Genomic DNA, 27222 nt, shown 5'->3' with positions numbered 1-27222 from the left:
CACCCGGTAGCTTTTTAATCAAAATTATTTCTATTACTTTCAAAATACTTATTTTGTCCCTAAAATCTAATCAAACACGTTATTTTTTAAAGTAATTTTTTGAGAAAAAATAAGCTTAGTTAAACAGGTAATTAAGACTAGGAGGGTGTACTCTTGTTGACTAATCTCTGGTCTTCGGACATCATTTCCCAAATTAACAACACAAAGATGAAAGATAAACTCTCTCTTTGTTCTCTGCCCCTGTTAAAAACTTTGTAGTTCATCATCTTCATCGATTTAATTTTTCTGCCATTCCTTCACTTTTATCAACAAAAAATTATTTTAAAAAAAAATTAACAGTATGCCCCTTTCCGTGCCTAACTTTGGAAAGTGAGTAAAAGCCAGCTGCTACTGCTGCTACCCTGTATTACTACTACTTTTAGTAATTTCCCTTTTTGTGGCCTATTTCAAGATTCATACACACAAAGCCTAAAGCTTGGATCCAAATATCCAGCTTTATGTTCTGTCATACACAGTTTTTTTGGTCTGCAAATAATAACAAGTTTGTTGTAGAGTTGAAAAAAAGTTGTAGTAATTTAGTTGGTGATGGGTTCGAAGCCGTGGCTACATCTGGCTCCAACCTATCGTATATTAGAGACGTTTTGGGATACAGATGAAGATGCCCAGGTCCACGTTGTGGTCATACGCTTACTGCTATAGCTGCTACCAAGACTCATGGTCCAAGACTCATACTCTTTGGTGGTGCCACTGCTATTGAGGGTGGCAGTGGTGCTGCCCCTGGCATAAGTAATTCTAATTCTTTCTCTTGTGACCCAATTGTTAGTTTTGTCTAAAGATTGATTCTTTGTTGTTTCTTGAATTGACACTTTTGCTTAATTGGTATGAATCTTGATTAGGGCTGGCTGGTGTAACTAAATTGTATTCATTCATATGATGTTCTTACCAGAAAATGGACCAGGTTTGTGTGTGTGTTGTTATCTCTAATTCTTAGGATCTGCTTCCCTCTTCCTCTCCTTTTTTTTTTTTTTTTTTTTTGGGTGGATGGGTTTAAACAGGGATTTGGAAACTATTTTTATAGTGGTGGTAATGATTTAGTGTTTCTTGAATTAACCAGACTTAGACCTGCTGGTGAGCCACCTTCACCAAGAGCTGCACATGCTGCTGCTGCTGTTGGAACAATGGTTGTCTTTCAGGTGATTAGAAAGAGAAATGGAAGTGTATCGGTTGTATTGTTAGTATTAAAATGATCATTAGAAACAATAACTACTAATATCTATTCCTATTGTTTTTTCGTTACTAGGGTGGGATAGGACCAGCAGGGCATTCAACTGATGATCTTTATGTGCTTGATTTGACAAATGACAAATTCAAGTGGCACAGGTTAGCTTCTATGCAGTTGAATTTCTTCTCCCTTTTCAATTATTATACAGCTCTTGGTCCATGACTAATTACCTTGTTTGTTTCTAGAGTTGTTGTTCAAGGTCAAGGTCCTGGACCGCGGTATGGCCATGTAATGGACTTGGTTGCACAAAGATATCTGGTATCCGTCAGTGGCAATGATGGTGAGCACAATATTTAGGGTTTTAGGGCAAATCAAAGCAAGAAAATATATAAATGCACTGGCTAGTTTAACCCCCCTCCCCAAAAATAAGAGAAGATGTAAGAGCAAAAAATACCCAAAGTAAACTCTGATTTTATAGAACATTTATCAGACCAACAGTCTTATGCGAGAGTGAGGGTTGGCCTCTTAGGCCAAACATAGTCATATGATAAATTTCCTGGAAATGCAAATGCTTAGGTTGATATAAAGTATACAAGATTAGAAATTATCAAGTTTGACAGACAGTGCAAGTGGCACATATGAAGATGTTAGAGTCCTATATTGGTTGAGGGTATGTGTTGTTGTCTCCTTATATTATGTTAGGTACCTTTCCTCATGAGCTATTTTTAGAATTGAGTTAGGCCTAATATCTATTTTCTTAACATGGTATGAAGAGTGAGACCTGTCCTTATTTTTGGTTTACCAAAATGTTGGGGCCTTATATTGTCGTGTCCTTGCTCCTAATGTATGATCTTGTTTTTGTGTGTTTGGTTGGGGGTTCTTGGGGGGGTGGGGTGGGGGGGGGTAATTAGAAATTTAGAATCCTACAATGGGTTGAGGTCTTGAGGATATGTTTGTTTGTCTCCTTATATGGTATTGGGCAATCCTCATTTCAAAAGCTAGCTTTTTTGGTTTAACTTAGAGCCAAGGTCTACGTTCTTCACATAAGATAAAATGAAGAGCACCTAAGGGTTTGACCTAGTGGTCAATGAAGTGGGTTGAGAACCATGAGGTCTTAGGTTCAAATCCTAGCGGAGACAAAAACACTAGGTGGACAAAGTTAGCCGGTACATATGCTGGTGGGAGATAGCAGGTACCCTGGGGAATTAGTCGAGGTGCGCTCAAGCTGTCTGAACACCACGGTTATAAAAAGAGATAAAATGAAAAAAAAATTGCATGGAATAGTTTAGTCATGCCTTATGTAGGCCTCCAGATGCTCCAGTCAGTCCGTATGAGATGTGAGTTAAATGTATAAAAAGGAGATGATATATGAGCAAAATCACTTGAAGTATAGTTGTCTCAAAAGACCTAAAGTCTCGAGGAATCTATACAGATTTAACAAAGATTAGAACACAATGGAAACAAAGTAGGAGCATGATGCCAACAAAGTGTTTGTATAGGTGATGCCAACTAGTTGGGATTAAACTGATCGTTCATGTAGAGATAATTGTGAGATTTAGAGAACCTCTAATTTGCCCAAGCAAAAATATTAAGTATTCGATGAAATGGACCTATATAGAACAGAATTAATATAGACGATACATATAGTTGGCCAGCCCCGATTGATTTGGGATTGAGGCTTAGTTCATTGAATGATTGTTTTCTCACTGACTATGTAGTCATAAATAAATTTCATATTTGGAATCACATGATGGATAGTTATGTCTTGATCTAGCTTAGTTTTTCACATTTTTACTCCAATGGTGTCATAGCATGATCTGACCACATCTATTTTTCCTAATGTTTCAGTATCAGTGTGATGTATCCATAATAATGTGAATTTTGAAGATTAGCTATGCACATTTTATTAACAGTTGCTGGGCATATGGCATACCTTAGGAGCAGAAAAAGTAAATATGCAGCTGTAGCATCACTTTATCATCTCACAATCAAAGGATAAACTGTTAAATTTTTTATCTTTATAAATGCCTGTAACGTGATTGATTAAAGATGATGGGAAGACTCTTTTCCTTGCTCTCCCAACTGCTACATAATCCATATCCATAATTTTGAAACAAGCTGACTTGGTTGAATGGTGAATGCTGTAACTCATTTCTGCAAAGTCTAGCTACTGCAGCTTGCCTTTCATATGCATTAAGAGTTTTATGTTGAACATATATATGCTGCATGGCGTTTTTAGTTCTTTGTCACTTAGCCCTCCTTGTATGTACTCGATATGTTTGATTTTCATTTATTTCCAGGGAAAAGAGTTCTTTCTGATGCTTGGGCCTTGGATACTGCTCAGAAACCTTATGCGTGGCAGAGGCTGAATCCAGAAGGTGATAGACCGTCAGCTAGAATGTGAGTCTACATTGTTTAATCTCAGTTCCAAGAAATCTTAGTAACTTTGATTCTCTGCAAGGGCTTGAGTCGCTTGACCCATTTAGGACATCTCCTCCTTAATCTCTCTAGTCAGATCACCCATGTGTCATCTATTCATACCTCATCATTGTCTCTGTTGGGCAGCTACACTGCAACTTATGGTGTTCTTTCACTTCTTTTTATTTTATTGCCGAAGTACATATCCACTTTTATATATATCCCTTCGCATATTTGCTATGAAAATGTGTTTTTATCCTCAAATTGTTCATTGTGAAAACTGTCTGGTGCTGCTATCGTCTCCCAGATATTATTCTTGGCATAGCCTCTCTGAAGTAGTTGACCGTAAAATGTTTTTGGCTTGATAGCTCCACCAAGATGCTGCTTCTAACATAATTCTCTCCTTCAATCTTCCCACACTAGACTTCTTTTGTCTTGCCTTTTCAATCTATGGCTGCCTCTCTCTCTCTCTCTCTCTCTCTCGTTCTTTTTACTTATTATTTGTTCTTAGTAGCCTACGTACTCATTCATGAGGTGGTTTCCGTACTCTGAATGGTACTGTAACTTCCTAGTAGATCCTGTATTTCTGAAAATTGATGTCCTCGTAGGTATGCAACAGCTAGTGCTCGGACCGATGGCATGTTTTTGCTTTGTGGTGGGAGAGATGCTTCAGGCACGGTAAGTAAGTTGTTTATATAGTCATCAATGTTTAGACTGATAAACTCCTCCATTGGCTTGTTTCCTGCTTCGAACTAGCAAGTTCTTTTTAGCTAATGCACACAGTTTTTTAGATTTTAACTTTATTTTGTATGGTATTTTAAAATGTTAGTCAAGTTATGATATGTTGTGGCATACATACGAAATTGAAGTAGCTGGTTTTAGGTGTCTGTAAGCTCAATCTTCTTGAATATGTAATCATTCTTTCATCAGTGTATTGCTGTTGAAGCAACTAATAGTCCTAAACAAGGAGGCCCTTTGATACTGTTGGTTACAAGCTAGATATAGTGCTTTTGATATGTAGCCTTCTAGATGATGTGGTTGATGATTCCTGGATTCACTTCCATGTGCAGCCCTTAGCAGATGCCTATGGCCTGCTTATGCATAGGAATGGCCAGTGGGAGTGGACTCTTGCACCAGGAGTGGCACCATCACCAAGGTATCAACATGCTGCTGTAAGTACTACTCCCTCCATTCCAGTTTATGTCAAAGTGTAAGCTGAATATATGAAAATACCAACATTGTCCTTTTAATTGAATGGTGGTGAGGTTTCTACATTTCTTGTCATATTCTCTCTTTTCAAAAGAATGAACTTCTATATTAAATGGGTCCAAACAAGTTATATCATTAAGGATAAAAATGGGAATGCTAGGATTAAATAGCTTCCAAAAAGAGAAACGTGTCATTCTTTTCGGGACAAACTAAAAAATGTGTCAGGGAGTAATATTTCTGCAGTTTGGGTCATGTCTATCCTGTTTGTCCTCCACAGTCCTCACTTTTTCTAATATATTCTGAATAACATTTTTGCTGGTGATTAGGTATTTGTTGGTGCAAGATTGCACGTTACAGGAGGTGCTCTTAGAGGTGGACGTGGAGTAGAAGGTGAAGCAGCTGTTGCAGGTAAATGTGGGATTTATCCTTTTGTGCATAATTTGATTGCTTATATGTTGTAAATGGGATGTCATTAAATCTTTTCAACTTTATTGCCTTAAAAAGTGTTGGACACAGCTGCTGGAGTTTGGTTAGATAGACATGGACTGGTAACTGCTTCACGTGGTAGCAAGGGCCAAAATGACCAAGATCCTTCTTTGGAGCTTATGCGTCGCTGTCGCCATGCAGCTGCATCTGTTGGTGTTCGGATATATATCTATGGTGGTCTTAGAGGAGGTAATGAATGCAACTGGCATATGCAGTTTTAGACTGTTCGAATGATGTCTATTCTTCTCCTTTTAAGAACCCTCTTCAACTGGTTAATCGCTGTACACTTATCTTGCAGAATGCTTGATCTAGTGATAAGTGTCCTTCTAAAAAAAGTGTATTTACATGAGTTAAGCTATGAGAAGATTAAGGTATCTATAAAGGTCTGTGGCTAAGCAAAAAATCTCGTAGCACTAAAAGGATTGTCAAATGCTCAGAGTTGATTCACTTTCACCTACAGATGTGATACAATGACTTTTTTCTTCTTTATTGCACTTTTGCTTACCCTCGAGAAATCAAATTTTAGATGGATTTTACAAACAGCAGTCCAGCATTAGATAAACATCAAAGAGAATGATGAACAATGAATTGGGAAATTTGTAAGCTAAATTTAAAGTCACATGTCCATTCTGAAGTAATAATAAGCTACCTAATGAGCTTTTGGTGGTATAGATGTCTCTTCTGAGGGTCTATTTTCTATGCATGCCTACCACTGTGATGACCATGTCATTTGCTTTCTGCTGTCTAATGCTAATATTCCTCATTTTGTCTTTATTTTTTGCTTCTTTTTTTTAATCATTATAAGCTTAAGAAGCGTCGCATCTTCTGGAATATTCTTAAGTAACAGGAAATCATTTAAACAGGTTTGCATATGCTGTCATTCACCTAGCACTTTCATATTTTTGCCGTTACACTGACTTATCAACTAGTACTTCCGTATTTTTTTCTTATTAGTGCTAACTTTCGTTGTAACACTCTACTCTCTGGGCAATTGGTTTTACGGTGTTCTTAGATCAGATTATTTTTGCTACAGATACACTTCTGGATGAATGTCTGGTTGCAGAAAATTCTCCATTGCATTCTGACACCAATTCCCCAATCTTAACGTCTGAGAGATCCCCATCCATTGGCTCAACTCCTGATGGAAAACCTGAGACCCACCCATCTGGTGGGTTGAGGTAATATTCGCTTTATCTCTAGTTCTTGATATCATTTTTTCGTTCAGCTCATCCTTGTAATTTGGAGCATCAAATCTTAACAGCATGGATAAAGATTCTATGGAAAAGTTGACCAAGGATTTTGCTGCTGAAGCTGAGGCTGCTAATGCTGTCTGGCAATTAGCACAGTCTGCATCTGCCACTCCTGAAGTAACATCGGTCTCTGACGAGAGCTCTCAAGTTCCAGACACCGCTTCTGAGGGTAGCGATAGTGAGTCAGCTGTCCGCCTCCATCCTAGAGCTGTATGTACTCTGCTCTGTTGCCTAGTGTTACTTTATTCGGCAGATGGTGAAATCACTTTCTAAATACTGCAGGTCGTAGTTGCAAAAGAAACTGTTGGGAATCTGGGGGGAATGGTGAGGCAGTTGTCATTGGATCAATTTGAAAATGAGAGTAGACGAATGCTTCCGTCATATAATGATATTTCAAATCCAACAAAAAAATTCGCAAGGCAGAAATCACCTCAAGGATTGCATAAGAAGGTGAGCCCCAGCAAGCTGCAACAGATTTTTTCCTTCTCAAACCTTAATGGTTTAAAGACAGTATTCTCATTTTGTTAAGATTTGTTATATTCCTTTTTCTGATCTTTATTTGTCGGGATATGTAATCTTCTATTGCTGTATCGCAGATCATATCCACTTTGCTTAGGCCGCGAAATTGGAAACCACCTGTAAATAGAAAGTTCTTTCTTGATTCATATGAAGTGGGTGAGCTTTGTTATGCAGCTGAGCAGATCTTCATGCATGAGCCTACAGTTCTTCAACTGAAAGCTCCTGTCAAAGTGTTTGGTGATCTTCATGGACAGTTTGGTGATCTGATGCGGCTGTTTGATGAATATGGATTTCCTTCCACTGCTGGAGACATTACGTAAGTCTGATCTAAGCTTGACAATTAAGTTTTTCTCATTTGAAGTAGCTTTGACTGCTCTGAACAATTTCAACTTAAGCTCGTGTTTTAAGCTTTAGCATAATACTTAGTAGTTGTAGTAGCAGCAGCAGCAGTAAAATAAATCTGCCATGATTGAAGTGTTATAAGATAACAGATGAAAAGAATGTCTCCCATACCAGCAGCGAGCTACAAACTTAAAGATGACGGCTCACCCTGCAAAAGCAAGATCAGTTTGCTTAGCATATGACAGCTTAAATAATTTTGATTCCTCCTCTCCAGCTTAAAGCCTTAGTTAAGAATTCTGTGGAATGGGGGTGGTTAGTGGTGATGGGGTGGGGATAGGTTGGGGTGGGGTTGGGAGGGGGTGGAGCTGTCCATACAAAAATACATCTTAAAGATATTATGACTTTGTTGAAAATCTTTAATGATTAAGACCTATTCAGACCAAATAAGTGCTTAGATCTTAATGTAAACAAATGCACTTAATGGCCTAAGGTCTGAACCATTCAGATTCAGACCTCCATTAAGTGCAAACAAATGAGGCCTTAGTGGGTAACCCATCTAGTACAGTGCTTACTAGAGTAAGTCTTTCTTCCAAGGGGATAACTACTTTTCACATTTACCAATCAGCCCCTGCCAAATCTTTTTATCACTCTGTTTAGCACCAAGTAGCAGCCTCAAATATACAGTAGGTAGATTCTCAACCTTGCAACCCACAATTTCAGCTAACTCCTGTACGCATTCTGCACTATTTATAGCATATATGGCTTTTTGCCAAGTTGATTGTCAAACATGAAACTGCTTGAAATGCCAATAGAATAGCCCTGAGATGTAAGAACTGCCCTCTATCAGCTTCACATAGAAAGTCAACATATCTAACTCTAAGAGGGGTGTATCCTATCCGAGAATCCTGTCAAAATTTTGTTCTTCTGCCAGCCCCCACTTTGATCTTTACGTGTGTTTCAAAGTTTAGCCATAGAATGTTAATGTATTATCAAAGTCACAAACCATGTGAAGAGTTGATTGGATTAGTACATCATTCCATTTGACCTCCATATTTGTGGAAAATTACCTTTCTTCATAACCATTTTTCCTCCCTTCCATATCTCCACAGCCATTGTCTAGATATCTATATATTTTGCTGGCCAATACGCTGCAGACTGTTTATTATCCTATTAAATACTGTTTCTTGTGCTTGAAAGATCAACGTCTTGATCCCTGAGGTCCGCCATTATTTGCAAGATTATTTCTGCTATTATTTCATTGCCTATAAACTAAAATTTTGATGTCTCTCTTTCTGAGGCTAGAAGATGTTAACAGTTTGTAACAATAAAAAACTGTCTACAGTTTGAAGCTTTTTAACTATTTATGTAACATTTAGTAGGCGTTTGGACATGCGATTTCATCTCATGAGATAAAATCCCAAATCATGTTTGGACATGCGATTTCATCTCATGAGATAAAATCCCAAATCATCCAAAAAGGCATGATTTGGGATTCCAAATCATGATTTCAAATTTTTAAATATAAAAGTTGACCCATAAGTTTAGATTTTGTAAAAATAGATCCATAAGTTGATATATATATATATTTACCAACCATTTATATCAGATATTAAAAGATCTACAGTATATTTAATTTATAACGAATTTACTCTTACCAACCATGTGAGAGGATTATATTAAAGAGTAGTTACACTACAATTCATGTTCAATTTTCCATTTTATTGAACTAAAGTTTGATCATGAACTATGACTTGCTCATTTGGTAAGATTGTCTAAGAATTGGGAAAGTTTTAATGGTTTTCACAACTTGTGGGGTTTTTATGTCCATAAGAAAAAATGCAACTTAAGAAATTCAAATTGCATGTCTAAACAAAACTTCAACTTCAAATCGTCATGATTTCATTTCATGACTTCATCTCATGATTTCAAATCATGTCCAAACGGCTCCTTACTATTGTACTCAAATCTCCTGTTATCAACTTCTCTAGTGCCTGATGACCACTACTGGTATGGTTTTCAGTTACATTGACTATTTGTTTCTGGGTGATTACGTTGATCGAGGACAGCACAGCTTGGAGACAATCACTTTACTCTTAGCTCTAAAGGTAATCCTTGCCGTTGTCTAACACGGCACTTTCCTGTAATGTATTGACATCCCTTTATCTAACCAAATCATTCACTTGTTCTGAATTTCAGATTGAATATCCAGAGAATGTACATTTGATAAGGGGTAATCATGAAGCTGCTGATATAAATGCACTTTTTGGCTTCCGTATTGAATGCATTGAGAGAATGGTAAGTTAGAATGTCAAATATATGTACTACGTTTGTCAAATCCCGAGTTTTGAAGGTTGCAGTTTACCCGAAGACTTGGTTACAGATGGTTTTCTCAGTCATAAAAAATGTGTGTGTGTGTGTGTGTGTATTGGGCTATTCTAATGGAATACATCCATGTAGGGAGAGAGTGATGGGATCTGGGCATGGACGCGTTTCAATCAACTTTTTAACTATCTTCCATTGGCTGCTTTCATCGAAAAGAAAATCATCTGCATGCATGGTGGCATAGGGAGGTCAATAAATTCAGTTGAGCAGATAGAGAAGATAGAGAGGCCAATAACAATGGATGCTGGTTCGATAGTCCTAATGGATTTGCTATGGTATGTTACTTTTTTCAAAACCATAAGGCAGGGTAATTCAGGGAAAGATTTTTATGTCATTGATTTTATTTGCAGGTCCGATCCCACAGAAAATGACAGTGTAGAAGGATTAAGACCTAACGCCAGAGGACCTGGTCTTGTAACATTTGGGGTATGTCACGCTTTCCTTACTTGAGTTCATCAGTTCATTAGTTCAACTTGATAATTGATAGTAAAAGTTTCAGACAGTCCGCGATATGATAAGTCATATTTAAGTGTCATATTTCGTATTCCGTTTTTAAAATTTTATGGTCTTCACTGAAATTTTTTCTTATTTTAAGCTCAATTTTTATTCGTTATTCGTGATCTGATCCACTATACTGTGGATTCCTAGAAGGATGCACATGTCTACTTTCATATGGGAGCTTATATTTTTCATGTCAAGATTCACATACAAACCATAATGTGGTCTTACGACAATTGCGGCTTTGATGACTTTTCAGCCTGATCGGGTAACTGACTTCTGCAAGAAAAACAAACTAGAGCTGATTATTAGAGCACATGAGTGTGTTATGGATGGATTTGAAAGATTTGCCCAGGGGCAGCTGATTACTCTTTTTTCTGCCACCAACTATTGTGGTATGCATTAAATACTAAAGTTTTTTCTTTCCCTTGTATTAGAGTCTGCATTCTAACCAAGAAACTACATTCAGGAACCGCCAACAATGCTGGTGCTATACTAGTAGTAGGCAGAGGGTTGGTTATTGTTCCAAAGTTGATCCATCCTTTGCCGCCTCCTCTTCAATCCCCTGAAACGTCTCCAGAACGAGTCATGGACGACACCTGGATGCAGGTACTAGGCTACTTCCTTTTTTCCTATTTGAGCAGATATTTGGTTTTACAGTTATATTGTTCCCTACTAAGGTTTAATAATACATGTTCGTTGTCTTTAGGAACTCAACATTCAAAGACCGCCTACTCCTACTAGGGGTCGTCCACAACCAGATCATGACCGGAGCTCACTTGCCTATATTTGATGCCCGGTCATCTATTCGGGTTATTTCATTTTGCTCTGTTGTGGAGTTGCAAATTCCATCGGTGATGCATTCATAGATTGATTGAAAAGTCAGCGCGGATTGACCATGTATATCTCTGTAGTCTTCAAAAGCCCTTCTGTATTCTACAGATACTAGTCAGAAGGCATCCAATGCTGTAACATAGCTGGAGAGGTAGAGGTTTAGCTGTTAAGGAGTGTGAGAAGTTGACATAGATTAGTATTAATGATGTTTAAACAGGGTTATTTATAGTGGAAGGGAGTATTGTTAGCAGAGTGCTAGGTGTTGTGATGTAAAAAGCTATAGATATTTTATTCTTAAAACTTAATCATCAGTGTGGTTTCTCCATATAGCGTCTGCAATTATTATTTTGGTGAAGTTTGAGAATTCCTCTACGTTGCATGTACGAGATCATGTTGCAAGCCTTTAAGATTGAAATATTTGGGTTTCAATCAATAAGAAAGCATCAACTGTCTGAAGAATACAGTGCATTGCAGTGCTTGGTACAACTGACCAAGTAAACTTCACATTGATAAGCAATTCAAACCAGAGAAAAGAAACAAATAAACACTGTTTTGTAAGGTCAAATTATGTGACCAATCATATCTCATTTTCAAATTTACTTTCGTACGTTATACAGGATGTTGCATGAGAAAAGTAATCTTGTACATCCTAAACCTCCACAATGTACAGGGAGCAAATGACTGAGACTTGTCTTTCAGAATCTGGGCATGCTTTCTGCAGAAGAGCAAGGCCTGCACCATGCATGGTTGGGCGGGGACTATCCCGAGAAATCTGGCAGTTCCAACAAGATTTCAGAGAACTGGATAGCTTTCCAGTTCAGGCATCAGCTATAAACAGCCTGCTCATTGACAGCACCAGAAATTATAATGGAAGGCCTTGCATAATCTTCATAGGCCCGCCCAACATGTGCACCTCGAATTTTCCTCAGGAATTATCAATCTGCAATTATTCAGCAAGGTGTTACCAGCTGGAGGATAATATAGACAATTAAAACATCTAAGGAAACATACACTCCCAGCTTTCGTTTTTTTTTTTTTAAGTACTTGGAACATGAACTCCAGTGTGCAAACATTGTAATGGGTGTTCGCTTCTATAATCTATACACAAAAACAAGTTTTGGTAAGAAGTGAAGAGGTAACGGAAAAAGGGTCATAAGTAATTCTTACCCGGAACTGAGCTGCTTTTGATTCACCGAGCAGGCAACACAAATAGTTTGTTGGACTGCCACAAGACTCGCATGAAACCAAATTTTCTTTCAGCCTGATCAAATGACGTTCCAGTTAGGTCTGATGGGTAAGGAAGCTCAGCAGACCTCTCGACCTTGAGCTCAATAACATCCACAACACACGTCCCTAGCTCCTCCAGGTCCCTTTGATACCACTTGCCACTGACTTGACAAACCTTTCCTTTTCCAATCTCTTCTGCATTCTCATTTACAAGCATAACGTACTGCCCTGCCATACACTTTGCTAGTTCTGTTGAAGCTACAGGCACAGCGGCTGGGTTTTCTGTAAAACAAGTGCTCGTTGAGGGGCCAGTTACCCTCTGTGCATTTTCTCTAGCGGCAGAGAGGACACCAACATCCTCGACAGGACTGCCAGGTGAGTCACAGGGAGGCAGCATGAGCGACCCACCTTGTTTGTCTGGATTATCCCCTTCAGACAGCATACGACCATCCTTAGCAGCACGAGCTAGCCTCGCTTTCCGATTATTTAGCCTGTATGTGTTCAAAATAGAAATGATTCTCCAGCGTGAGGACAAGATAAGAAACATACCTCATAAATCAGATTGAGACCTATTTGTATTTCTTTTTTTTTCCTCTCGCGGGGAATAAGTGGCTTATTTGTGCATTTTCTCAATAGATGGCACACTTATTAGCTAGGAGTAAATGCAGCAAAATAACGTAGCATTTTCATACACCAGTAGAACTCTGATAGGCTCTCACATAATTCTGGGAGCAACACATCAAACCCTCAAGACCTTTTTGTTGACTCAGTACATCATTAGAGGTATCTATCTTTTACAAGGTAATAGGATGTGCAACAGTGACTTAGGTACTTATGGATGCTGGCACTCATATTGGGAAGGCAGTACACAGGTGTAAAAAAAAAAAAAAAAAAGATATATCAGCATTACCAATTCTTGAGCTGCGACTTTGTAACCTCTGATCCCTGGAAACAAAGCAGGAACCTTTTAGGGTGGAAAGACTAATTAATAGACAGAAAGAGCAGAAAAGGAAAAAAATACATGGGCCTTGCAACATACATACATGAACACTTAATTCTTCAGCCCAATATTCTAATAAAGCTTTCTTTCGCTGCATATCAGGTTCGTTCACAAGGGCATTCTCTATAAGTGATATCTGTTTATCGTTCATTATAGTTCTCTTTCTCTTTCTTTGTTGCTTCTCTTCATTCTGTGCAGCTCCAACCATTTCATCCTCTCTAACCTCTCCAGGACCATTGCAATTTATCTGATCAACTTTCCCAGCTTGATCTGTCGGGTGCCTACTTCGTGTGGAGCTGGAATCGGACCCACTAGTTTCCATATGCTGAGTCTCAACATCTTTGTTAGCTATAGATGTAGCTATAAATTTTTCTTGTTCTGTCATTTCACCTTTTGTCCCACCCTCAGCTGATTGACTTTCGCCATTGATCCTGGAATTCAGTTGGTTCAATCTTTGCAGAGACGAATTATCCAGTATGTCCTCTCTTGAGTTTGCACTTCTGTTGTTAAGATCCAGGGCTACTTCCCTGAATTGAGGGGACAAGCATCCCCCCAGATTCTGAGCCTCCTGGAGAAAATGAAAATGTTAATTCCCAACTAAATAAATTAAAATAAAGCCAATTAAAGAATGAAAACAAAAACCACTAGAATAAATTGGTAAAATAAACTTCAAGCCATCATTATGTCCAATTTAACAGTATCCTTCAGCCAATTGAGTCACTTGATAGGAAAACATCTTTTTCTGCTAACAAAGTGGTCAGATTTTGCAACAATCATGTGTAGTTCAGAAGAAATTCAACTTCATTATTTCCTCCCTGTAGAGATTTCCAGACTATTGAGGAGACGTGCATACACAACTTCTTATCTCTTTGCCAAACAGTAAAATCTATGTGCTTATGACCATGTACCACCTAAAGTAGACACAACCACTGCTCTCCTCCTCAGCGAAATTTATGTGCATACAACCATTTCTCATAGAATAAACAACCGCTTCCCTCTCCTCGGCCAACTGCTCTTCTCCTTCAGCATGTGTCTAATTCCTGTTTTTTCACATTGTTACTGTATGAGAAACTATGTCTCCAAGTTGACAGGAACACAATCCTCTAGATAAAAGGATCACAAAGATTTAAAATGTCCAGCTCAGTGCTCTCTAAAATTTCTGCCAACTAAAGTTGCCAACCAGAAATAGTCAGGATCTCATGTTGTCGTTATTCTGCCGCCTAGCCAAAACCATCAAACTTTCAAGGATAAAGAGTAAAGAGCAGCAGAGGTTTCCTAGTTATCCTTGAACCGCAACTTACTTATGTTAGATCCTAGAAACATTTTTAAACAGTGAAACAGCACACTCGAACCGCATTTTATTTATGTTAGGTCCTGGAAATGTTATGTCTCAAAGAGGGAGATCTCTTTGCCACAGGACGGGGCCAGGTGCACATCATGTCACCAAACGAAGACTTTGTAAAACTTAATCTCACAACTTAATGATTATTTGTTTAAAACTCAATCTCTCAACTTATTGATTATTTGTTTAAAACTTAATCCCTCAACTTATTGATTATTTGTTTATTATACTAGTTCTTGATGAAATATTTAGTTGTCATATATTTAATTTAACAGAATACCACCCTGTTGATCCTACTTTGCCCAGCCTTACCTTCAGAACTGTCCATACCCTCTTATCTCCCCCCCACGCCACCCCCCGACCCCCCACAACCCAACCCGGCCGCCCCTCCCCGCCTATGTTGTGCCCTTATCCCCCTTCCAACCAGAAAGGTAGACGACAGACACATTAATAAAAATTACCACCCAGCCCCCAAAACACATCTACCTAAGGATGATAAACAATTGACCAAAGTAACAAACTCCACTTCATCTTATCTCTAAAACTGCAAATCAGTATCATCATTCCCCAGTACCTTTTTGTTAAGCAGCAACATATTCATTCAACCACTCCTTTCACTAAAAATCGTAATCTTGCCCTTTAGATTTTCGAAATGAATTGTTCAAAGTTTCCTGTCCGTTGTACCCATGGCTTTTTAATCTTTCTGCTTTGTGCAGGTCTTTATTTTGTTTTTATTGATTTCATTTGCTTTAACTGATTGAAGCTCTATTTATATTTTGTATTTTTTATTTCTTAGATCATGAAGTTTTTTTCTAATACATGCTCAGGAAAGAATAAGGAAGAAAATAGTGGTGGGCAATATATGGGGGCTGAATGGCTAACAGAGGTAAAGCTGGCTGTAAAGAGGCTGTGTAGGCACCACCCCAGGTTGGTGGTGTCAGAGGCTGCCCGGTAGTTCAGGGCGACGATGAAGGAGTCACGCAAACGAGGAAGACAAATTCCTTTTTTTTGGTTTCAATTAGGAGGAAGAGCATAAACAACAACAACATACCCACTATAATCCCACCAGGTGGGGTCTGGCGGAGGAAGAGCATACAGGATTATTATTTAGTTACCTGAAGCACGCCACTTTCTGGTGACAGAATTAATCAGATTGCGCACTCCTTAAGTAAGGACTTAATGTGACATTTGGTTAATTATAAAATCATTTTCACATTTATTCCGAGGAACAGATAATTAAGTCTGCAAGAAATATAGCTTGCAGGTGAAAAGTCATGGGATTACACCAAATTAAATCCAGAATACACCTAATTATCTTCTCTGAGACTCAGTTTTGACAGCTTGTCCCAAGACAATATTCCTCAAATATGCTTCCCTAAATTTTATCCAGCAGCATAGTTCAATAACACGTTGAATTGGGACAAATGACAATATCAACAAGACTACTAAGAAGGGACAAGAAATGCTCCACGGCAGGAGTTCAGTAAATAAATAATGCAGTGTATATAACTAAGGGAAAAGAAGGATTTATACAAAGAAAAAAAACAAGGAGAGACTAGAGGATTTACTTGAACTCGATTTTCTCCGAATGCACGGGGAGTAATCAGAGATTCCAACTCTGTGATGAACACCCTTCAGAAAAAATGTGGCAATATCAGTATTAATTTATATTAGAAAAGAAAATGATCTAATTGAGTTTCTTGCATAACCTTTTTATGAGATGCAGAGCTTTCAATAGAAGATGTTGTCATAAAGTCTAATGAATCAAGTAACACAGGGTACCATAATGAACATTTTTGCAGTTGCAGAACACGACCACCACAAAGCAAATCATAAAAGATGGAACAGGTTCAAATGTGAGAACAAGAAAGATTCCAGATTATTAGTCACCTTAAAAGCTGCACGTCCTCCTCGTTCAGAAAAGTAGGTATCAGAGACTCTGCATGACTTAACAGGGAACCTACAAGGCACAAGTCAGTCAATGGTAAAGCACATGACTTAAAACTGGATGACATTCTACAAAATAGCGATGCCTACCAAGGTTTCGGCTAACGGTAGCTGCTTTTTGAGGATCAATAATGGATTTAAACCCTTCTGAGGTTTCGGAAACTTTTGTTCTCAAACACTGAACGAACTTGTTAAGAAAAAGATCCTTCTCCTCTGCAATCAGAACTAGCATGATTTAGCAAATAACCAGGCAGCAGTACTATACACCAGGACAGTCAAGAACGTGTTATACCTTTGCAGATATCAGGAACAAAACAGTGTAGATTTGCTAATACTTTGACCAACAACGATGTTCTTTGATGTGGATAAGACAGTCGAGGTACACTGGAAGGAACAAAAGTTGACTCTGTGCTCATAGCATTTAACTGATCAGAAAATGGAAACAAATCCAATACCCATCCAGCTGCTGCAAAAGGATCATATTCTAAAGTAGCATCTTCTTCACGTATTGGAAGGTCGGATGAGCACCAAGTAGAAAGGAACTCTCCATGCGCGACAGAAAAGATTTCCGTCAAAACTTCAGTCTGAAGGATATAACAAGGTAAACATGAAAAAAGGATCTCTAGGTAGATAAAAACAGGCATGGGCATGGTGCAGCATTTCCGAAAAAAGTAATAACGTTTCAGGAAAATCCTTTAGCAGCTATTATAGCGGAAAAAAATATCTTCTTACAAAGTGAGTGGTGATGAATGACCGAAAATTTGAGTCGTCAGAGAAGATGTCAGCTAGCCGCATTGCATTGAGTTGTAACTGTCCTTTTGGATAATTTTTGTCAGATGGAGCGACAGATTGTTGGAAATCCGTTCCAAACATTTTCTTCAGTAAATTAAGAACCTAGGCAACAAAATTGTCAAACAAACCGTCTTCTTTGATAAAATCAACTTTCCAACTACAAAGATAAGTAGCAGTATAGACATCAGTACACTAGCATGCAGTTTGAGAAATATTTACATCTTAACAAGCATCCCGCAGGCTATAACACATAGTATCTGAATGACTGATCTGAACCTTTTTAAAGCAGCTATTTTTATTTCTGATGGGAACTGTTGAGCTTTCAAAGTGATTTCCATAAATTGCCTTTCCATCACAAGCAGGTCAATGCCACCTCATGCCATTTTTTTCTACGAGCGATTCCTTTATCCTACATGTAAATACCCCTTCCTATGTAATGCCATCTCCAATCAGTTATCTACTTTGTAACATGGAATAAGGCTTCTCTAATTGAGACCAGACAGTACACAATCCGTCCCTATGCTGGGTTTTCTTTAAGATAGAGTGCACATGATTCATCAACAAACAATCAACCCACATATCATCAGAAATCTAAAATTTTGAAGTATCCTGGAGCTTCCATGCAATAGCCACCTCATCACATTAAAGAGGATTTGGAACATGTGTTGCTCCAAAAGGGGCATTAACTTTTAGTTTATCTTTACCAGTATGAAATTAACAATTTTGTTTCATCTTTCTAGTTTTCCCCAGATACCAATTGTGGGAACATACTACTGGGTATGTTTTTGTTGTTTATCTTTCTAGTTTTCTTGAATTGTTAATGTCCTTCATCTATTCAGTCTTGCAAAAATTAAGGTTAATTAACATAAAACAGGAATTGTCAAAATAAATATGGAATGCATGGGGCAAAGGATAACTGGAGCACCCGGATATCTAATGCTCCCTATGGAGTTGGGCTTTGGAAATATATTAGCAAGCTGGGTGATGAATTTTTCCAGAAGGTCCACTTCAAGCCAGGCAATGGAGAACATATAAAGTTTTGGGAAGACAAATGGCTAGGCAACAACCCTTTAAAGGAAGAGTATCCTGGTTTATTCAACATGGCACTGGACAAGGTCTCCTCCATTGCCCAAAACAGGAGCAACAACGGTTGGGATGTACATTTCAGAAGATACCCACATGATTGGGAGATAGAGGACTTACTGGAATTGCTAGCAAAGGTGGAAGCTTCTAGCATTGATGCAAGTACTTCAGACAGAATGAGATGGGGCAGCAAAGGCAATTTCTCAGTTAAAGATTGCTATAGTCAGCTTGGCAACCAAGATCAGGTCATTGACTCATGGCCTTGGAAGTTGATTTGGAGGACGAAACTACCCACTAAGATCAAATGCTTCAGCTGGATAGCCCTCAATAATGCCAGCCTTACTATAGATAATCTTAACAGGAAAGGACTTCAACTGGACAATAAGTGTTTTTTTTGCAATTGTCAGCTGGAAACAGTCAATCACCTCTTTCTTCATTGTCCAGTAGCTTTTAATCTTTGGACCTTGTTTTTCACTATTTTTGGATTAAGTTGGGTGATGCCTCAGAATCTGAGAGAGGCATATGTGAGTTGGAGTAAATGGAAAGTTGATAAGGCCATCAAGAAGACCTGGTTGATGATCCCTGCTGCTATTTTTTGGAGCCTTTGGAATGAGAGAAACAGTAGGTGTTTTGATGGCATCTCAACTCCAACTCACTCTCTTAAAGCGAAATGTTTAGTTCATCTCTTTTGTTGGACAATGTTGTCCCCAGTAACTAGTTCAGTACAGTTTTTGGATTTTATTAGCACTTTAGCTCTTGACTGAGACATTGTATTTGAGGCAAACAATGTTCTCCTACACTTTTGTTCTTTTGTAATTAGCCTCCTGTAACTTTGCATCTTCTTGATGCGTATCTATGAAACACATTACTTCATCAAAAAAAAAAATATATATATATATGGAATGCATGTAGTACTCACTGCTCATGCCAACAAGATAAACTGCAAATGAATGAGGTTGAGCTTCTAGAGGAATATCAGTTAATGTGGTTTATTGTCTGTTTGGTGTCTGCATATAGGATACAAATTAATTGAACTCATATCTTGGTCTTTATTACACTGACCAGTTGATAGCACAAAGGACAAGAGTGAATAGGTCAAAAGCTCCCTAAACTATCACTGTTTGCGAGTTTCATACTTGAACTATAGGGTGTTCACTGAACCCATTGAACTACCATGAACTCAATATTAAAAAAACCCTCCAGAGGAATATGACATGCTACGTGAATATCACGCTCCAAAAGCACCTCCAAAGAATTCCAAGTGTCATTAAAGTGGAAAAAAATGTGAGTGAATACCGTCTGCGAGTTTCATACCTAAACTATGGGTGTCCACAGAACCCCCTGAACTCACTGTGCCAGGTAGACTCACTTTTAGAACTTTTTTCATCTCCTCGCGCCTCTCAACAAGTTATCCCATTACATTTCTCTACATATTCAACCGGGGGGTTTTAAATCTAAAGGGAGGTTATAGTCCGGGGGGTAACAGGGACACTTAGGTATGAAACTCGCAAAATAGTGATAGTTTAGGGGGCGTTTAACCTTATTCACTCAAAGGGTAATACAAGTCAGTGCGATGAGTTTTGATTAGGGAAAGAGATGATAAATCTGACACCTTTTTTTATAAATCAAGAACACTTGGTCATTCAAGGGCCACATGGAAATCAGAAGATCCACTGGTCAGACCAATAGTGAATCATCAACGAGAGAAATTGCCATGTCTACCACTAAATTATTCACCTCTTGGATTAGCAACTTTAAAAGAGAAAAACACAATTAGTGTCCAGGCACAGACCTCGAGAGCAATAGACTTTGCTAAATTAAGGCTTGCAGGAGTACTTGCAACTTCATCCAAATAAGATAGGCTCTCTGCTTCACAAAGATTCAATAACTGCAGAAAATAGTGCATTAAAATTTATTCCCATAAGAAATGCTTATACTAACTGTTCTCAGCAAATTTACAAAGATTACAAAGCCTCAAGCAATAAGAACAGCCGAAGACCCCACTATCAGTTCGACTTACAATAGACAATACTTTAGATTTCAGTCTTGATACAGCAGCAACAATTGAGGAGGATACTGTAACTACGGGAGATACATCTAAGCGCATGACAGCTTGTGCCAACAAAAGAACTCCGCCTTTGCTACTCAACTCCTGCCATAGATTAAGGACATCCAATTCATTATGAAGAAAACACACAAAGTTGAAAATAAGAATCTTTTCAAATTCACAGATAAGACAGTTAAGAAACACATTGAAGACTTCAAATGCTTGCAAGAGTTATGAACAAAAAATCATCACAATAGATGCTAAAAAAATCAGTCTTCATCAACAACTACTACTACTAGACCTCAATCTGTTTTATAAGCTTGTAAATATAGCTTCATAGTTCGGTAAATGCAAAAAACGAATGGACACAGACTCGAACAACTTAAGTGAGATAACACAGCAACCACATAGTATAAGTTGGGACCAAGACAGCTAGAGGAAGTTGAAGATAGGTAATCAGTATTCTCTCTTGAACTTGCAGAAGCTACATTTGGTCAAAATTAATTCTGTTTTTATATCATATAGTTCTAGTGAGCTAAAACTTTATTCCAATAATCTACTTTATACCATAAAGCATGTAAAGGGAACAAGGATGCTGAGTAAAGAAAGCAGGTTCACTTGTGCATCATGTTTGGCTCTATTAACAATTGGAGACTCACCCTACTAAGGCTAAACCTGAACAACAAAAAGGCATTCTTTTTCCAAGTTTCCAGCAGTTATTTTTGTTTCAGGTACTATATCTAATATAATTCTTGGGAAAAACCTTATTCTTAACAAGACGCTGACCTTGCAGAAGTTACATTTGGTCAAAATTAATTCTGTTTTTATATCATATTGTTCTAGTGAGCTAAAACTTTATTCCAATAATCTACTTTATACCATAAAGCATGTAAAGGGAACAAGGATGCTGAGTAAATAAAGCAGGTTCACTTATGCATCATGTTTGGTCCTATTAACAATTGGAGACTCACGCTACTAAGGCTAAACCTGAACAACAAAAAGGAATTCTTTTTCCAAGTTTCCAGCAGTTATTTTTGTTTCAGGTACTATATCTAATATAATTCTTGGGAAAAACCTTATTCTTAACAAGACGCTCCCGAAATGATTTCTGCTGACATAGTGACTGAAGAAACTGTACAGAAGCCTCACACTGCTGGCAGAGATGGTTTAAAGTTTCTTCAGCTTTAAGACCATATTCCTGCTGGGAATGAGCATGATCAGCCGATAAACTCCTCCGCAAAATTTTAGTATCAGCAGTAACAGCAGCAAAGGCAGCATCCATGAGTACATCTACCTGCCAAAGAAAGCGGATCCTCAGCCCGAGAACAATCTTTAAAATACAAAAGTAATGATACAAGCACCACATTCTTGTTTTAATCCGGCGTGTGGGTCTTGTATTATTCATAAGCAAAGAAATTTACCTTGCGATATCCAAGCAAAACTAGAGTAAGATCATGCCATTGTGAAGACATACAGACAGTCAATAAGTACAGACTGGAAGCAACCAGTGTGGAATGCAAAAGAACCATATCATTAGAAACCTGAAAATTTAAGCTAGTGTTAAATATTGCTCGCCACAGTTATGAGTTAACAGATAACTACAAAGATAAAAAATCCAGGTGAGGGGAAAACAACCTTACTGTAAGTACAGAGAATAACAAGAGAATAGAAGACGAGATCAAGCAGCTGTTCTGATACTTTCACATCATCAAGCAATATCTGGAAAGAGTACATCAAAATTTCAGCGCGATCTTGTTCTATTGTCAAAAGATACAATAGCAAATGCTCATGATACGCTTGCCGTTTCACGGAATATACAAGTATATGTGCACTCACAACTATTCGCTTCAAAGATTGTATGTGTATATATTCTATAGGAGTTTTAAGTTATTTTCTCAATTATATAGCTGTAGAATGTCAAAAGTGAATCTTTTGGGAAGAGAAATAAATTGACAGGTCACAAGATTAGCAACTCAACACATTAACACTCAAAACAGCAATATAGAACAAACATATTCATGAAATAGATTTTATATATTTAAAAACTACATTGTTCAATGTATTTGTGAATGTAAAAGATAATTGTAGTCAACGAAAAACCATGTAACTCCCAACTAGTAATAGTGTCATTAGAATGAGCACACGGACAACTAATTATTTATGATTTCTTTGGCATTAGCCTGTTTAACAACCTTTCCTATTTCCTTCTCCTTTTCTTATACCAATAGCTTAATATTATTTTTTTAATGACTACCAATAGCTTAATATTATAGAGAAATGCAAACACTCCATCTGGCCCAGAAGGAGCACAATAGAATATAACAAACATTAAATCGGCTCTTGTACTACCTAACAGTTATGTAAAACAAAATAAGAATTGTACTTGACCACATAAATAAACAAGCAAATAAGAAGGTGCCAACCTGTTCTATTTTTGGATGGCGTGATGCTAGATCACTCAAGGAGTGCAACAGTTGAAACCCAGATAGCAAGTATTTTAGTAAGCTTGCATTTGCTTCCGATGCCAAAATTACCGCAATAAGGTGCAAAGCAAGATATCTTGCAAGTTTTTCCACATCAATCTACAAACTTAAGAATATGTCAGAATGCGTAAAAGACTATAAGCCTAATTTAACCATTATTTACCACAGTGGCATGGCCATTAAGAGTTCCAACCTGTATGTTTAACCCATTTTCAGTTAAGTGTTGAAGGATATTGTTTTCAGCTTCTCTTATAAGCCTGCTTAGCTCCTGAGAGCTGAGACCATGTAGACCTTTCACAGCTGAAATCAGGTCAAGGGCCTATTATCAAAAGAATTATATGAGTTAAACATGTAAAATAGAGCACAGCAGAACTGTTGACAAGTAGTCATATGGCTCTCAATCCCAAACTAGTTTAGGTTGGCTATGTATATTCTCCATATCCATTCTGTTCTATCTGTGCTCATTTCATTCCAATGCGCACAGTCCATCGAACTTCTACTTATCCAAAACACCTTATATATTAGAGATACTATCCATGCCAGATTACATAATTAATCTGATGGCGCACAACATATTTCAGCAGCTCAGAAATTTGTTTCTTGTGATACAATGCAACTACGTTTACTATTTTTTTAGCATGCAACAAATATGTCCCTCTGTGTGATTTCTGATTTCATGAGACTGGTAAAAAACATTTCAAAACAGTAATCACAAAGGGAGAGAAAACAAAGAACATACATACATACAAGATAGTAGCTGTTCCTTTTGGGTTATTTCCTTCTCACACTTTTTTCTTTTTTGCTCGTCCCTCTGTCTCAATTTATGTGAAGGCATCAAAACACTTAATTTTGATTATGAACTCGGATATAGATTCTTCAAAAAATTTAAAATATATTTTACATATTCAAAAACTACACGAAAAGTATTACAAGTCAACATAGCTAATGATTCAAAAAAAAAAAATTGATCAGGTAAAGGTATTTTCATTCATAAACATGGCCAAACTGGCCGTATACAAGGGTTATACCACAAGGTAAAGAATCTACAAAATATGATTCTCTACAAACTCAGCCCAATCATCTATACAACAAGGAACTTCCTGTTTACACCAAAAGAAAATAAGGGAGCGGAGGCTACTCCTCAACTGAGAGAAACTCGATTCTACTCCTTCAAAAGCTCTCCTATTTCTATCCACATTAAAGCAAGCGGAACCATGTTCCAAGCCCTTAAAGAAAGAAAAACGGTTTGACTCCCCCCAAACAGTAACACCTTCACATAAAATGGTACGGAAGGAGTATTAAGGGCCTGTTTAGCCATGAGAATTATTCATTTTTTTTTTTTCCAAAAAATAAAAAATAAAAAATCACTTCATTTGAAAATCAGCGTTTGGCCATGAAAATTCCAAATACAACGTGGAAAACACCTAAAAATTAGTGTTCACTTTTTTCACTTTGAAGACATTCAAACAACCAAATATTATTTGCAAAAACTATAACCAAACACAACTCCTAACTTCAAAAATTCCAAATACAGTGAAAAATATTTAGTTTCTATGGCCAAACGCCTACTAAATTTCCCATTCCCCTCCATATTAACTATCACACATGCACACTCCTTACATACCAAATAACAATGCCCCTTTAAAACACCAGAAACTTAGCTGCTACAACAACAACAACATCATACCCAGTGAAATCCCACAAAGTGGGGTCTTGGGAGGGTAGAGTGTATGCAGACCTTACCCCTACCTTGGAGGTAGACCCTCCGCACAAGAACAAGCAATTTAAAGCAGTATATATATATATATATATACAAAAACAAGCAATTTAAAGCAGTATATATATATATATATATATATATAATAAAAATAAAAATAAATTAGCTGCTACTACATCAAAAATGAATAATTCACTTTATTTTTATTTTTTTAACTTACAGGGTGAATTGGTCTTGCTTGGTCAGTGCTGCATGATGCTCCTTCTTCTTTCAAGAGCCTCATTCTTCAAATCCACCACCCAAAAAGCTACCAAATTTCAAGAAAACAGAATGCTACAACCCAACTGATAACCAAGCAAAAAAGGGTTAAAATTCTTCATAAAAAAATCTCAGAAACAATGGTTACCTAACCAACCAAGATTTGTAGCAAATCAAAAAGGGTTAAAGAAAACCCAATGCCCAACAAGTTTAAATTCTTTAAGACAAAAGAAAAAAGAATAAAAATCAAAACTTTAAATCAAGAAATATACAAAAAGATAGAAGCAACGAGACCTGAGCTTTGTGAACTGCAAAAAAACGAGAGTGAACAATAATGACTAGTCTTCTTGTAATTAAGCTTCGATTATATAATAACTGAAGAGAGTCACAGTTGACTGTTAAATCTTATAAGTTATTTATTTTTTCCCTTTATATATAATAAAAAATACAAGTGGCCTTTTATAATTTACTTCATATATTCTTTCCATTTTGATTAATTTGAATGAATAACGAATACTTGACATCATTTTAAATTTCTTACACATGTTTACAAATTTCATGATTTTTTTTTTTAAAAATTAGTCATAAATTAACTTTGATACAAATATTAATATTCTTTTTAGATAATATTTTTATTTTTTCTTGCATATTATTTATACATTATTTAAGTTATATTAACATTTTAAATACATGTTTACTCAAACATCATCCCATAGATCAAGTGAATTATGTGAAAATCGAAATAATAATACTTTTTCTGATATATTGAGTTTTGTTTATGTTTTTTTATCAATATGAAGATGATCATTTTTATTTTATTTTTAAAGGAAGGCTGCATTTTTCATATGTGATTTTTAGATTTTTATTTGTTTTGCTTATTATTCTTGCATATTCCTATTTATATTTATAAACCTTATAAAAGAACCATATTTATTCATATAATAATTAATCGAGTTTAAAGAATTTAGGGTGTCACGTATATACTTGGCCCTATATATATGGGCACATTTGAGGAATATTCGAGATTTTACTATTCACAATTATCATCTTCATGGTAGATCTTATTGTAAGAGTTGTTTTATTGAACGTTGTCTGATCTATTTATTACTTTGATGAATAACCGCTTCAAGATTAATACAATCTCACGTAGATCTCCAACACCGCTATATTATGATTCAGAAATAAAGACATCCCCTGTATTTTAAAATAAAAATTTAATACCTCTGTATTATGAAAATTCTACACAAATATTAACATCGTTCAGATTCCGTGATGTTTCTTTATTTTTTTTTTCTTTCATATAAAAGTTAACTAGTTTCTCGGCACGTGCGTTGCATGTGTATGTCGTGTCATGAAATACATGTTATCATAAAAATAGTATAGATATTATTTAAACAAATTTTAGAGTAATTAATTCTACATAAAAGAATATAATAAAATTTTATGTAAATGTTTAATGTGGATTGTTGTATCATCACTTATTCACCATTTGGCCAATTGAACCTTCTCAAACTGTTTCTTTTTAAGAATCAAAATGATCTATGCCAAAATAACACATGCCAAGACGAACAAAAGTCCTTGGACACAAAACATTTTAAATACATATTTACTCACATCATTGCACGAACCAAGTAGAATTATGCAAAAATCGAAATAATAATACTTTTTTTAGATATATTGAGTTTTTTTTCTTTTATGTTTTTTTTAATCAATACAGAGATAACCATTTTTCTTTTTTCTTAAAAGAATCCATTTTTCTTTTTTCTTAAAAGACGATTGCATAATTTCATGCGTGATTTTTAGTTTTTTTTTTTTCCTTATTATTCTTGCCTATTCATATTTATAAACCTTATAAAAGAACCATATATATTCATATAATAATTAACTGAGTTTAAAGAATTTGTTAATTATCCTTATGGACATTGTGAATAGAGTAGTGTGATTGCTCTAATTGGGAATTATGTAATGCGGTAAAAGTATAAATGGTAGTATTTTAAATACTAACTTAAGTTCAAGCGTCTAAATAAAAATATCGGATAATATAGGGTCTCGCATATATATTTGGCCTTATATATACAGACATATTTGAGGAATATTCGAGATTTTACTATTCACAATTATCATCTTCATAGTAGATCTGATTGTAAGAGTTGTTTTATTGAACGT

At 36.7% G+C, this 27222-nt stretch overlaps 2 protein-coding genes across 4 annotated transcripts; one reads left to right on the top strand and one right to left on the bottom strand.

Annotated features, from left to right (window-relative positions):
* The first annotated feature begins 570 nt into the window (after positions 1–570).
* On the top strand, positions 571–11485 carry LOC132048815 (serine/threonine-protein phosphatase BSL1). The gene is given in 23 exon segments (XM_059439502.1): positions 571–658; positions 661–786; positions 897–913; positions 915–958; positions 1115–1193; positions 1301–1380; positions 1468–1562; positions 3523–3622; positions 4249–4318; positions 4711–4812; positions 5176–5257; positions 5354–5524; positions 6369–6513; positions 6597–6795; positions 6868–7035; positions 7182–7420; positions 9467–9551; positions 9643–9741; positions 9904–10103; positions 10179–10254; positions 10586–10721; positions 10796–10935; positions 11036–11485. Coding segments are annotated over 23 exon segments (2610 nt in total). The 5' UTR covers positions 571–585; the 3' UTR covers positions 11120–11485.
* LOC132048802 (nodulin homeobox) lies at positions 11458–25334 on the bottom strand. Of its 3 annotated transcripts, none has more exons than XM_059439488.1 (17): positions 25019–25334; positions 23275–23400; positions 23022–23180; positions 22234–22317; positions 22020–22139; positions 21674–21892; positions 20572–20703; positions 20344–20439; positions 17409–17570; positions 16969–17260; positions 16767–16889; positions 16620–16689; positions 16298–16361; positions 13431–13955; positions 13298–13332; positions 12328–12878; positions 11458–12100 (listed from the first exon to the last, which is right to left on the bottom strand). In XM_059439488.1, the coding sequence occupies exons 1-16, from the start codon at positions 25079–25081 to the stop codon at positions 12350–12352; spliced, it is 2799 nt and encodes a 932-aa protein (XP_059295471.1). In that variant the 5' UTR covers positions 25082–25334; the 3' UTR covers positions 11458–12100; positions 12328–12349. The 3 variants fall into 3 exon arrangements, with proteins under 3 accessions (XP_059295471.1, XP_059295475.1, XP_059295478.1); XM_059439492.1 differs by having other exon boundaries at positions 23022–23187; positions 23275–23381; positions 25019–25168; XM_059439495.1 differs by lacking the exons at positions 23022–23180; positions 23275–23400; positions 25019–25334 and having other exon boundaries at positions 22239–22316.
* Between the last annotated feature and the right edge of the window lie 1888 nt (positions 25335–27222).

This window comes from Lycium ferocissimum, chromosome 1, assembly GCF_029784015.1.
Source record: "Lycium ferocissimum isolate CSIRO_LF1 chromosome 1, AGI_CSIRO_Lferr_CH_V1, whole genome shotgun sequence".
Taxonomy (NCBI): domain Eukaryota; kingdom Viridiplantae; phylum Streptophyta; class Magnoliopsida; order Solanales; family Solanaceae; genus Lycium; species Lycium ferocissimum.
Note: the sequence above shows the minus strand (reverse complement) of the source record. Positions and strands in the feature narration are given on the sequence as shown.